Raw genomic sequence first — 14,803 nt, 5'->3', positions numbered from 1 at the left:
TATAAGTGTATGGTCATCAACTTCTTGTTCTTTAATCTATGATTTAAAAAATAATTTTTGTTGGAACATCATGTGAAACTTATTTGCAAAAACCATTTTAAAAAATTAAGTTTTTTTTTTTTTGCACCTATTAATTGCACATTTAATAACATTCCTTTGAGTTACAAATGAAACTGAAATTAGTTGTCTTGGTAGTGTTGTGAATTTCCTTTCATGGCTCTACCAACTGTTACAAAAGGAAGTTTTTATGTGATAGGGTTATTGGCATTTTATTTTAAGTAAAATATCTTTAAATGATCATTTTGAAGGAAAGTATTATTAAATACTCAATAATTAAACTTCGTTAATATTTATATTTATGCATTACAAATATGGTAGTAAATACAAATCGATTAGATTACACCCCTTTAGCTTTACATAGTTTTGGACTGTTTAAGACAGTTTCGGACACTTTTGGACAGTTTTAGACAGTTTTGGACGGTAAAAACCACCTGTCCTGTCCTGAACCAGTTTTGGACAGTCCAAAACCCAACCCTGCTTACAATATTATAAACCAGTGGTGCCCAACCTACGTCCCACGGGTCACATCCGGCCCATGAAACTGATCAGTGTGAACCGTTGTTTTGCGAAATGTTACGACTCGAGGACTATATAGCAACTGGTTTCTGAAAAACAGGTTGCATTCAAAAAAAAAAAAAAAAGGCATCAAGTTATTATAACTACAATTTTTCTTTTATAAGGGGTCATTCAACAGTTTGTTGGCTTGGTGTGAAATATTGTTATAATGCATTCCACTACAGTGTCCACACATAGACGTACAATCGAACCCAGTTTTACGACAGCTACAGTTTGTAACCCAATGTTTTACAGTTGCAAAGTATTAGTAGTAGAATTTCACTTGGAGCAGAGATGAAAGTGTCATGATCCTAGGAATCAGTCTGTTGCTTGAAATATATTTCCAAACCCATTCTTGTGCTGGAAGTTTAAAACCTAACCAAGTTCGAATAAAAGTTTGAAAAGCAAGTAATCACAAAAATGTCCCAAAAGTCCACTTTTGATTTATCAAAACTTCCACCAACTTCAGACGTCACTCGTCAACATCTTTTTAAGGTTTCCACCAGAGTTTTTAGGGTCAACACCAGATTCAAACTCGGTTAGATTTTAAACTTCCCCCAGAAGAGTGGGGTTGGCATTATACACTGGTGTGCAAAAATTAAGGACGAAGTCGAAAAATTAGCATATCAGCTGAACGAAGAGGCAGAGCGGACAGAAAGACCAATCAGGAGATTAAGTAAGGTGATGTACGGTAGCACATGCGCAGATATGCAGGCAGACGTAATGGGGGAGTGTCTGAGTAGTATAAAGCATGTTGTCGGTGTAAAATCAGTATTTCTGGCAAAGAGATTGCACGCCGTATAGCAGTTAAAATCACACCGAGTTGCTGCCTCAGCGAGAAATGGCGAAAGATCAATCGGTTAGACGACATCTGGATGCTTTTACCCGAGGTCGAATCATTGGGAAGTTGGAGGAAGGCCGCAGTGTGACAAGTGTGGCTGCAGAGTTCGGAATTGCTCACAGCATCGTTTAACGACTTTGGAGACAATTTCAAACTACAGGAACAGCTATCCGGGGTTTCAGTAGTGGTCGTCCACGAGGAACCACACCCGCAGATGACCGGTATATTGTCTTACATGCCAGAAGAAACTGGCGGCAGACAGCGGGAGAAATCGCTAGACACACGACACAGGCGACTGGACGACCGATATCGCGTTTTACCAGAAGACTGCACGGTGGCCAGAAGACTGCACGGTGTGTACCTCTAACGCCTGCCCATTGGAGAAGGCGTTCTCTGTGGTGCCTGAATGGGGACGAGTACTCTTTACAGATGAGAGCAGATTCAGTCTGAGTAGCGATTCTCATCGCATATTCATCTGGAGAGAGCGGGGAAGCCGCAATCATCCCTCGAACATCATTGAAAGAAACAGGTATGGAGGTCGCGGTGTTTTCGTTCGGGGAGGCATCATGCTTGGTAGTCATACAGACCTTCACATCTTCGACGCACGTTCAGTCAACGGGACCCGTTATTGTAACGAGATTCTTATTCCATATGTGCGTCTTTTTAGAGGCGCTATGGGTCCGCAGTTCCTTTTCATGGACGACAATGCACCATGTCATCGCACAGTAGCTGCCGAAAAGCTCTTAGAGAGTGAGGATAGTGAACGTATGGATTGGCCGGCACGATCTCCGGGTATCAATCCCATCGAGCATGTATGGGATTTTCTAGGCAGACGCTTGGCAGCTCGTACCTTACCACCAGTAACGATTCGAGAGCTTCGATTGCCGCTGCAAGACGAATAGGCAGCAATGCCTCAACAACTCATTGACACCCTCATTCTGAGCATGGGCAGACGCTGTGAAACCTGCCTAGCAGTCGGGGGAGATCATATCCCCTACTAAAGACCGGATGTTTCTTGCTGGACACCCATCACAGGGATGTTTCGGCCTTCAGTCGCATTGCGCTCCATGCTACTTTTTCAATAAAGCTTCTTTTTATCCCTCTGATTTCTCTTTTAGTAAGTGCTGCTTACATTACCCATGCCCTTACGTATTGGGGATCTTACGGTATTAAATGTGTTGATTTGGAAAGCTTTTGTACAAAGTTATATTGAAAAAACCGTCTCGTCCTTAATTTTTGCACACCAGTGTACTTCATGCAACAGACTGATTCCTAAGTTCATGAAGATTAACTCTGCTTCAAGTGAACTTCTCCAATTAGTATCTCGCAATTGAAAAGATTATGTGATTTAAACTGTATCTGTCGTAAAGCTAGGTTTGATTGCACGTCTATGTGTGGACACTGTAGTGGAATGCTTTGTAACAATATTTCGGACCAAACCAACGAAATATTAGAAGATGACCCCTTATATAAGACTTAAAAATAAAAACCAAAAATAATACTAAACGTTAATAATATCCGCTTCGAGAAAATAATCAGTTCAAACATACTATTCCTGACTTATTTGAAGCTTAAGTAGTTAGCCAAGCATTAACATTATTTTGTAGACTATCGCCGACACAAACGAATTATAAACTTCTGTAACAAATAATTCCCTTATGGTAGTAAAAACTTTAAGTGAACGTCATTACATTGTTGATCCATTTCAAGAAAATGACTATTATCATATTATTATCTATAAATTTTGTTCAGACATTTCTTTCCAAGACGTAAAACGTAATGATAAAAAGCTATTAATTTGTTGAAGTTACTTTTTGGTTTTTGTTGTGAGATTTCTGCATATGATTAAGTTGGTAAAATGGTAAAACTGAGCTATCTACATAAAAAGTGTATGTTTCATAATTTATGTATAACAGTGGTCCCCAACAATATTTTCAGAAACCAATTTCTAAATATTTGGCTAACAATTTGTAACATTGTCATTAATGTCATTTGTGACCGAGTTGTAACATTTCACAAAACAACGGGCAACACAGATCACCTTTGCGGGCCGGATACGGCACCTGGGCCTTAGGTTGGGCACCACTGGTTTATAATATTGTTAGGAGTGAAATAAAAAAGGAAAACCCCGGTAACATCATAAATTTTCAAGCTGTACGCGTATAATCATAGTACTGAACTGATCAGTGTGCAATGTTTCGGAAGGAGGGGGGGGGGAGCAGCAAGAGGGGTTGGGGTCGGGACTGTCTAGGTTTTAGAGTACACTTTATGTACTAACATCGTGCAAAAATTCAGCTTTATCTTAATAAGCTGCGAAAAGAAAAGCGAATAATCATAGTACTGCTCATGATAGTCTAAGTGTTTCGGAGAGGGGGGGAAGCAAGAGGGGTGGGGGTCGGGACTTTGTGACTTTTTAGTGTGTACCTTATGTACAAACATCCTGCCAAAATTCAGCTTTCCCCTAATTAGTTGCGACACAAAAAGCGTATAATCATAGTACTGCTCGTGCAATGTTTTGGAGGGGGGTGGGCGAGAAAGCAAGAGGGGTGGGGGTCGGGATTTTGTATCTTTTTAGTGTACACTGAATTTGCTTACATCCTGCAAAAATTCAGCCTTCCCTAAATTAGTTGCGACAAAGCCTATTTTTTTACCTTCATTGACTGGGCTACTAGGGAAGAGTTTAACCTCTAAAGAAAATTTTCTGTCTATCCCATTGATCCTGTCAAGGATCGGGCTCTACATCAGGCTCTACTGCTGCAGTTACCTGATTTGTGTGTAAACAAATTTATTTTTTATTTCAGACACAGCAAACACATTAAAAGAAGGATATGAGATTAATGTTGATGCAGGAATGACTTAAGTAGAGCTACCATTTTGCTGTCAAGAAAGCAAAGGATAATTTTTAGCTAAAGATGATCCCATTTCAAGAATTTTCTAGTTAATATAATGTAAATTCCTTTCAGGGAGAAACAAAATATAAAAGCAATGTCTGGCATTTCTGGCATTGAACTTTTTAACACAACAGAATAAATTGAGTAAAACTATGTAAATAAGTGAAACGTTTTAAATAAAAAAAATATTATTTTTGTATTATTTTGATTTAGTGATGTGTGAAATGTTAGTAAGCTTTGTAAGAATACAAGCTTTGAATGCTTAAAATGCTTTTGATAAGAATTAGAAATATTTAAATCAACTTAACATAATGAGATTTAGTGAACAATGAAAATTCAGAAGAATATATTAAAATTTAAGAATTTTAGACCAGTAATGATTATATAATAAGGGTTTTGGTGAAATGTTATGAAATGGAAAAAATAATATTTTTTCGCGTCTAAAATTAAGCTGTAATAAATATGTTCATTCTCAGTTTTATTTTAATAGTTTTGCCAACAAATTTCTTAGAACATTTAATTCAAATAAAATGTTAACAAAACGTTCTTTAAAACCAGCAAAATGCTAGTATCTTTTGTTACGAGGTTTCGGCTTAACATCCATGAAATGTGAATGGATAATATCAACATTTGTGTAATTTCCTATTTAATCTAGGTTTTTATGAAAATCTAGGCAACCTTTTTTTTTCTTTCTTTTTTTTTTGTTTACTTTCGTTTGTTACATTCTTATATATTATTTATAAAATTCTCTCCCCCCTCCCCCTTCTTCAAGCACATAAACTTCTTTAGGAAGATAAAACACCAAAACTTCACTCTATTTTTGGCTGATTGTTTTAGTTATAACTCCATACTGCTGTCTTAGAAAAAGAATAGTTTCCCTTAAAGAAATATTAAATCAAATTGAAATATGAATGAATAACCGACATTATTGTTATTTCATTATCCAAAAAGTGGAAGAAATAATATACGTCGTGTGTAATCTTAATTTTTAATGGTCTTCAGTTTTTCTTACAGACACTGAATGATATGTTTGGAGTTTTATTCAAGTAAATATTTATTTATTTACTCTGTATTTTTTTTTCTCTTTTCTTTTGGCTCCTGCAATGTCAAATTTACGAAATCTAAGCTTATTGTAAACACATCTACGTGGATCGTTCATGAATAAGTAGAATTCACATTCAGTTCTTTTATCAAAGTAGCTTGAAAGCCAAGTTTTTTCCCCCGTTCTTGCAGTATCTTCCTCACTAGAGGTGGGTAATGTCGTTCTTTTTAATGATCCGTTCATCAGAGGTTCGTTCATTATTTTGATCCGTTCATTTAATTCGTTCTTTTGAACGACTTCGTTCATTTAAAAAAGTTCATGGTGATCCCTCTGTACGACACACTCACGTACATTCGATATGTTTCATTAGATCAGTAATACTCTTTGAAGGAAAGATAACTAAAATTATCTAAAAGTAAGCTAATGTGCTTATGAATAATTAAAAAACTTTATTCAGGTTTAGATGCGTAAAGCACTTATAGCTCATTTTGTATGATATTTCTCAGTTGCCGAATGGTAAGATATGCTTTCCATTCCAAAAATCGCAGGTTCCATTTCAGCATGTCAAAAAATTAAGTTTTTAAGTGTTTCCAGCTACAGCACTGTGCGTATACATTAGGGTTTCTAATCCCGAAATAACGATCACAAATCCTTCGGGATTCCTCATGATATTTAGCGGGATTAATCCCACGGGATAGAGAGCAAATTCTCTATTTGCGGGATTTCCAATCCCGCAAATATTTTCCATGCAAGCGTTTTCCAACTTTTGCCCCTCATAAAACGAATATTTTCACGAACAATATCTGAAGTTTAAATCACCCTCTTCGCATATTTGCAAGAAGAGCAAGAAAAACTTTTTGTCGCATATGATGAACAGTGGATTTACCATTTAAGAGCACAGTAAAAATAGAGTATATTTTTCTAAGAATGTATTGAATTTTCATTTGTGATTTCGGTTTTCAAATATTGTGTTCAAATATTGGGAATATGCGTAAAAATTACAAACATTTTCGAAAAACATCATTGAAATTTAAATTCCAAAAAAAAAAAAAAAATGCGCTTCAAAAAAAAGATTGCAAAAGTGTGTCACAGATTTCAAAACCCACTGGAGTAGTCAAAATGAAATATTGAAACACAAACCATTAACTTACTAAAAGTGCACGCACACTATTTTCCTATGAAGAAAAAAGCAATGATAAGCATGACATTATTTATGCTCTCTCCTGTAGAAAGGTCTTGTCGTTGTCTTCGTCGTCGTGAAGCTATTATTATAAATGTGCGCGGTGGCATGAAAATTATATTGGATAAATTATCTGAGCAATCTGCAATGCACGGCACGACTCACTAAGTGAGGACTGAAATTCGGATGAAACACAGGATGACTCGCCTGACAGTGCATACATTAAACTGTTTTAAGTTTTTTAATGTATCTTTAAAATGAGATTTAAAATTAGCGAAGTTATCCAAAAACTTTTACTGGAAACTTCGACTTTATGAAACCAATCAGCACTCCCTGCTGTAATGAATCAAATGCACTGATACAAGAACCAAAATTTATTAAGCCACAAGTGTGTTCTGATTTAGCAAGATACGCAAATCAAATAGACATATCGTTTTCCCTCCGAAATTTGCAGTTCTTGAACCGAAGTCAAACATGAACTCGATTGGAAGAAAAAAATCTATTTTTAGAACGTAATGATGTATATTCGAGATATTTTGCTGAATGTCCACAATTATTTAATCTGCGTAAAACCAACTGCAGTAGAGCCACAGCGCGCGTTTTCATCAAGCGCGTTGTTTTTTGAGAAAATGTTCTCTCCCATCAAATACTAGCGATACTTGATTTAGACGTATTGGACTTTTTAAGGGAGTACCTTTGCGTTCCAAACAATAGTTGCTGATTCAGATGTGAATTATTCGAGAAAACTACTAATTTAAGTAAGAATCAGTTCTTTCAAAACAGCCCAACTTTTTCTATTTGAAATAAAAACCTTACTTTTTGAAGAATAAAGTTAATCCCGCGGGATCCCAGGATCCCGCGGGACTGAAATCGATGCGGGACTGGAAATCCTAGTATACCTATAGTGTTACAATAGACCACGTATAGCGAAAAAAGTAACAACAAATACATCGTAGCTCAGCCGGAGTACCGGACAACTTAATTTAGAAAAATATTCACCTAAATATTAGGGAGCTTCAAAATTATTCCACAGTACCGATGAGAACAGAAAAAAAAAGAAGCAAAAAAACGCACCATCTTTTTAAATGGGAAAAAAATTAGACGGCAATAATCCTTATTAAAATCTCTGGTTATTGAATGTAAAATAAGTGACTTTTGGAAGTCGTCAAGTAAGTTGAAAATAAAGCAAAATCAATATAGATGTAGATGATAGGGATGTTATAGAAAACAAAAGGATGGCCTGAAAAATAATAAAAGAAATGATTTTGGCGACAGAAAGCGTGAGAAAAATTTTAGCAGTTGCGTGGGACAGGAAAGTGGGCATTTTGTTATTAGCTCAAACAAGTTACACAAAATATTACTAATGGATACTAATGGAAAATTGCAAATGAACTGCAATGGTTATAGAAAAATGATGAATAAAAAGCAGAAAGGGTGAAAAGGTTCGAAATGAATACATTGTACTGCACTGAGAAAAAGGAAATTTGAGATTAAATGAGAGTAAAGAATTTGAAGATTAATGTTTTTTTTTTTTTTTAATGCGATTTTATCACAACTGCATCAGTACAATGTTCCAAACTGCTCACCGTTCAAAAGAACGGTCGTTCATTTTTTAGGTGAACGAACGGATCCGTTCATTTTAAGAATTCGTTCTTTTTGATCCGTTCGTTCATGAACGACACATCTCTATTCCTTACCCACCTAGAATGCTTTCGTTCCTCCACCCCCCCATTTTTTATTTTATTTTATTACTTTTTTTTAAGTGCAGTTGTCAAGTTTAAAAAATGTAATCCACCATGGCAATTTTTTAATCTTAATCATCCATTTTTCTTGCTAATACCAAAACAAAAAGCTGAGTGTCCAGAATCCACCTGCAGATGGCGCTCTGGAATTCCGCTCTAGAATTCTACGTTGCCTTTTCTGCCCTCAAAACCACCCGTTGAACAGAAATAAGACCGAATCGGAAATTCCGTTTGCGTCAACGCTTTTGGTTTTCCGCAAACGTGGAGTACACAGGCCATACATAGGGGAAACCCGGCTAAAGTGGATACCCCAAGCAAAGCGAATTCCGCCTATAACTCCTAAATAATTAGTTGACCGGCAGCAGCGTAGTTATAGCAACGGTCGCCAGTTGCCGCTCCGTGTGCGGCAAACACGTAGGGACGAGTTCGCGACAGCCAGTGACCGAACAAAGTATGTTTTTGAGAAAACAATATTAGTTTACAGAGGTTAGTGTTTCGTTTATAACTTTAATACTGTTTGTGACATGTTCTTTGTTATGAGTAGGATTTGATGTACAATTATGTAGCTTTCAACTATCCGTAGACGACGAGTTTATATGCTCTGGTTTTTTAGTAGTTTTTAGTAACCTCAAAAATGTACCTGAAGGGCAAAGCGGATTGGGCAAAGGTGGTACCATATTCACTATGGCCGGTCATGACAAGTCACTTCATCCGAACCTGGAAGTCCTTCAATTTTAAGATCTCAAGACAATGCTACTATTAAAGACCGTCCTTATACTCCCATGGGATCTGAAACAACAGAATAAGTGCAAGGTTAATGATGTTCCCGCCGTTTCACCCAAACCTGGATGTTCTAGGAACTACTACAGTCCTTCAGTTTTAGAATCTAATCCTCAGCATGTTAAACCAATAACAACACGTGAACGAAAGCTACAGAGATCTACACTCCTGACAAGTACCCCAGTAAAGGACAATCAGAAACAAAAATTTGAAATATCAAAATAGACTCATGAAGTAACAGATGATGTTTCGACTAAAACTTCTCAGAAGACTTTAAAAAAAAAAAAACACTACGAAAAAGACTAAATCAAAAATACTCTGCTACAAAACATTGGATTGCAAAGAGAATGATAAGAAGAAGGAAGTAAAGAAATTTGATGATGTAAAGTACATTTCTGTGATGAAATGTTCATTGAAGACGATGATCAGGCAATGGAAAACTGGATACAATATCGTATTTGTACTCATGCGTGTCATAGAGAGTTTTCAGTATTCGAAAATGGTAATGATTTTGCTTGTGATAACTGCAATGATTAGTATAGTGGCAGAAAAATATTGTTTTTTTTTTTTTTTTAAATATGCTCCTAAATTTTGGATGTTGACTTTTTTTACTTTAATTTGTTTGTTATAATAATTATTGCAACAATTAGTATTGTAAAAAAAAAAAATTTTTTTTTTGATATGAGCCTTTAATTTTCGATGCTTATTTCATTTTTAAGTTTAATTTCTTTGTTTGTAATAACTACAATAATTAGCATTGTAGCAAAAAAATATTTTTTAATATGTTCCTTTAATTTTCGACATTTATTTTATTTTAAGTTCAATTTCGTTGTCTGTAATAACTATAATAAATAGCGCTTTAGCAGAAAATTGTTTATGATAGGTTCCTTTTATTTTCGATGATTATTTTATTTTTAATGTTTAGTTTCATGATAAATACTGTTGTTGTTCTCTTTGCCCTAGTACCGAATCCACTTTACCCGGGGTGTTGGGCAAAGTGAATATGCATGCCATTGTTGAAAACTGGTTTTATATCTAATAGTGTAATTAATATTAAGGACAACAGTTATTGCATTACGTAAGTTCATTAAGTGAAGACCGATTATAAACATTTGTTTCAATTTCCAAAGTTATAACTAAACCTATCGAATACACGCTGGTAAACGCTCGCTTAATCCGTTTGTCAGAAAGTCCTGTGTTCAGTGGCTTGCCTTAAACGGGGGTGGGGAATAGAGCTGCGAAAACTTTCACTCCCTTAAAGAATATGTCTAAACTGTGGAAGTGGTGTTGATGTCTATCGATAATAAAGTCGGTATCTTCCTCATTTGGAGTCCCCACTATTTTAAGAGTCACTGCCGTCTGCTCTAAATCCGTATTCAGTACGTGAATGAAGCACGGGTTTTCCAAGTAGTTTTCCAATAACAGCACAGCTTTCACCAAAAAATGGTATTGCCAAAACTTTTCAGAAAGCATACTTAAACGAAATTATTCAGAAGGTTCATATGAAGCACTGTTTTCACCAGTTTTGGTTCAACCACAAAAAGGAAATCAAATTCATTTCCTCATACACTGTAAAAAAATTTATAAGGTTACCAGTGGTCAACGTTAATTAATTGGTGTAACGTTACACGATGCGGTAAAAACGTTTGCTGTGCGACCGGACACCCCTCAGTTTATCTCCTCTCTTAGTGCAATAAAAATATCTTGTTTGTATATTAAAATAAATGAATAGTGGTATATATTGTTTGTGAAAAAGCGTAAACTTAGAAATGTTAAATCTAGGAATAATTAAAGGCAGAAGCTGTAAAGAAGGGGTTTCTATGATTTTTCTTCATACTGTTATAACAAAACTTCAACTATACTAACCTGCTAATTTATTTTTGTACTTTCAATTTCAAACGTTTAGAAAGAAAACATTACTTGATCATTTAATACAATAGTTAACTTGAAGTACAAGTCTACTTACAAGTAAAAATGTGTACCCGTTTAAATTAACCCAAGAAAATTAGATAAAAGCTTATTTTTTGCTTTCTGTATTTCAGTGCAATATATATAAATACTCTTACCTTCTAACTGATTATGCTTGTAACATCTGAAGTGTTCGATCATCTTCAACGGCTTCGGAATAAATTTTCAGTTATTAATAGAAGAGTATCATCGTAGTTCAAGTCAAAAGAAACTTTATGGATATTCAGTAAGTTACCTCGCTATAGCCAGGGCAAAGGCTTCGATAAATTCTTCAGTAATTTTTTAAGTAGTGACTCATATGCAACTCAAAATGGCTGATATTTTCTCTGTATTTTTAATTTTATTCACTTGGAAGTAAGACTCTAGTCGTTTTACACAGAGAGGCTAATCTTATCCATCAAGCATAGAGAGGTTTCTATCATGGTTTGGGGAAGTTTTTGTAGTGGTGTAAATGGTGATATTGTAAAAAGGGATGGAACCATGGACTCCAAACGGCGTCACACCATCTTGGGCGACATTCTATTCCCAATGGCACTCGCATTATTGGTTGTGGATCCATTTTGCAACGAGACCACGGCGCAAAACGTACTTCCAATTTGTTTCGATGGTAAGTTCAATTCAAGCAAAGTCAACAAGTCCACCAAAACATAGCTGGGACCAACCCAAAGTGTACAAAGAATAAAAAGTTCATTGAAATGTAAAAATTAATAAGCAAGTTAATTGCAGGTTAAACCATTGATTTAAAAGCTAAAATAAAGATTAAAAAATTAATCATAATATTGAATTTAGTTCAGTGCTGATGAGGGAATAATACATGATTTAAAAGCGAAAAATAGTTCAAAAAATTTAAAATTTTAGTTTATTTGTGTAGGAAAGAATATATGGTTATAAGTAAATACCAAGAAATAACAATAAAATATGTGAAAGTTCCGTAACAGTTTTATTCTTTTGTTAAATGACACTTTCTTTTCCATTCCTGTCTTAAACAAAAACTAAAAAGCGCTGCCATTCATCAAAATATAAATTTTTATTGAAAATTGCATATTTTAATATTAGCGCTAAAACAACAGTATAGTAGTTACACTATTCGCCACTAGGTGACGGAGTGTTGAATGCATAAACTAAAACTGTCACAATCCTTAAATGTGTAATCTTTTAATGAAAAACACTTTTACAGTCTAATTGTTATTTTCATTTTTTGGCGCTACAAGCACAAGGCGGAAGTCGAAACTAAAAGTGTTGACATTCGTAAAATTATAAATATTAAAAAAATCTCAAATCTACTCGGAAAACGCCAGAAGGCATGACACTCAACTCAAACTTGAAAAATGTCTGATTTAATGGGCTCCAATATAGGGGTTTCTAATCCCGCATGATATTTAGCGGGGTTAATCCCGGGGGATTGAGAACAAAATCCCGCGGGAGTTTCGATCCCGCAAAGATTTTGCATGCAAACGTTTCACAATTTTTGCTGTCCATAAAACGAATATTTTTACAAGCATCATCTGAAATTTAAATCACCTTCCTGCATATCTGCAAGAAAAGCAAGAAAAACTTTGTCTCATATGATGAACGGTAGATTTACCATTCAAGAAAACAACAAAAATAGAGTATATTTTTCTGATAATGAATTGATATTCGCATTCGAGGTTTCAGTGTTCATACTTTCAGCAATTGCGAAAATGCGTAAAAATTATTTACTTTTTCGAAACTATCACTAAATATTGAAACCCAGAAAATTGGGCTTTAGGAGAAATTGAGAAAGTGTATTACAGAGGGGGAAATCCGTTGGGGTAGCCTGAATGCAATGTTGGAACGCTTCTGTAAACTTAAGGAGCGTGCTCGAAACCTTTAACTTTAAAAGTGCGCAATATTGTTACAAATTCTGTAAATAGTAATTATTGTAGTAACGTAACCTGTAAATAGTTTCTCGTAATGAATATACAGCCCCTATACATTCGGCTGAAGTATATGTCCCCCTATTTTTTTTTCATTGATAAAATTTGTGAATGAAATAAGATAACGATCTACGCATTTCGAGAAGCATTTCAAAGTTGTGGAAACTTTTCGATGTTTATAAAAGCGTCCCGCGTGATAAAAAGTGAGTTCAGTTTCGAGTTAGTTTTTGTAGCCCGGTCAATTTAGACATAAAAATAGTGATCAAATAACAAAAATTCCGGGAAAGCTAAATTTTTGTAGAGACCTTGGGCTTACTATTACAAATAAGGTGCCAAAAGTCCCCATCGATCCCATGTGCGCTAAAAAAGTTATTCGGGGTCAAAGGTGAAAATTTTAGGTTTTTTGGATTTTTCTCAAAAACGCTAAGTTTTATCGAAAAGTACCGCAGACCAAAGTTGTAGATCTCAAAATTCTCTATAAAAATGGTCCTTATCATTTTTTTCTCCAAGACCAAACCTTCCCAGATATTGCATACTCTCAAAAGACAGCCAGTTATTTACAGAATCCCCTTTACTTGCATGGCCTTGAATAACATCTGGCTATTTTACTCCGTGTGGCATCGTTCACGTACCCAAAGGGGCCGGACCCACTAAGGGCATGGGCGCACCCCTCAATATCGCGGAGCCCCCCTCCCCCCTAAGAAGCAAGATTCCCCCTCCAAAAACTGAGAAAAATAACCCTCAAAACAGCCCCCCTTTAAATGTGTTTTGAGCTCTCAAACTGTAACCACATTTCATACAATAAAACATAGTTTGGCTGGCGAGTCGCATTATTATCTTGACTTCTGACAATGTTTGGCCTTAGTGATACATTGTGAGTAAGATTTCTGGATTCTAATCTGACTCTAAGAAATCCATCTCTCTTGGTTAGAAAACAAACTGTGTTTGAAGGTTCTTTGTCTAATTTTACGCATCGTCTCACTGCTTTAGTATAACGTGAGGTATTGGAAATCATATAATTCAGTAGTTACGCCCTCAAGCACCATTTCTTTTAAAGTTTTATCTGATATTCCTTTTTTAAGAAGATGATCCGAGTTTTCCCACTTCTGCTTATCAAAGAACTCAAGTTGAAATCTGAAATTGTAAATTTTCGCTATACAATCGAATTTTTTAAACTTGCCATCGTACTATGTTTAGAACATCAGGTCTTGTTCTGCAAACTGGTTACTTTGAGAATCTAAAAAATATAACACTAGTCATTGCGGATGACCATCATCAGAGAACTTGTTTCAAGACGGATTACGACGATCAGTTCGAAGATGGACAATGAACATGTATAATTCCAGATTTCAATTTTGAAGCTGAGAGAATACTATGATCTCATCGATAAGCAGAACTGGTAAAACTCGGCAGCTCCCTCTTTCAAAAAGTGGACTAACTTTGGTGGTAAAGTGGATAAAACTTTGAAAGAAATTGCTTGGTGGCGTACCTAATGAGTAGTATGGTTTTCAAAACTTCACTTCATACTAAAGCAGAGAGACGATAGGTAAAATAAGAAAAAGAAGTCTCAGGTACTCAAAACCTCGCATGTCATACTAATGCAGTGAGACGATAGGTAATATAAGAAAAATAAATGTCAGGTACAGTTTGCTGCATAACCAAAAGGGATGGATTTATTCGAGTCAGATTAGAATCTAGAAATATTAAGCCACAATACCATCAAGCCACAATTTCTATCAAGACTGAAAATTATGAGAAGTAAAATAGTTCAACTCGCATGCCGAACTTATGTTTTATTGTAATCAATGTGGTTACAGTTTGAGGGCTCAAAACCCATTAAAATTTC

The 14,803-nt window shown here is 35.4% G+C and overlaps 1 protein-coding gene across 1 annotated transcript in view; it reads left to right on the top strand.

Moving 5' to 3' along the window:
- The window catches only part of LOC129226004 (fatty acid synthase-like), an 81,412-nt gene extending 76,911 nt beyond the window's left edge, over positions 1-4,501 (top strand). Inside the window, exon 6 of the mRNA XM_054860579.1 lies at positions 4,258-4,501. Coding sequence (XP_054716554.1) covers positions 4,258-4,288 — 31 coding nt within the window. The 3' untranslated portion in view covers positions 4,289-4,501. The remainder of the gene's footprint in view (positions 1-4,257) is intronic.
- The last annotated feature ends 10,302 nt before the right edge of the window (positions 4,502-14,803 follow it).

Source organism: Uloborus diversus, chromosome 7 (genome assembly GCF_026930045.1).
Source record: "Uloborus diversus isolate 005 chromosome 7, Udiv.v.3.1, whole genome shotgun sequence".
Taxonomy (NCBI): Eukaryota; Metazoa; Arthropoda; class Arachnida; order Araneae; family Uloboridae; genus Uloborus; species Uloborus diversus.
This window is presented reverse-complemented; position numbering and strand designations above follow the sequence as displayed.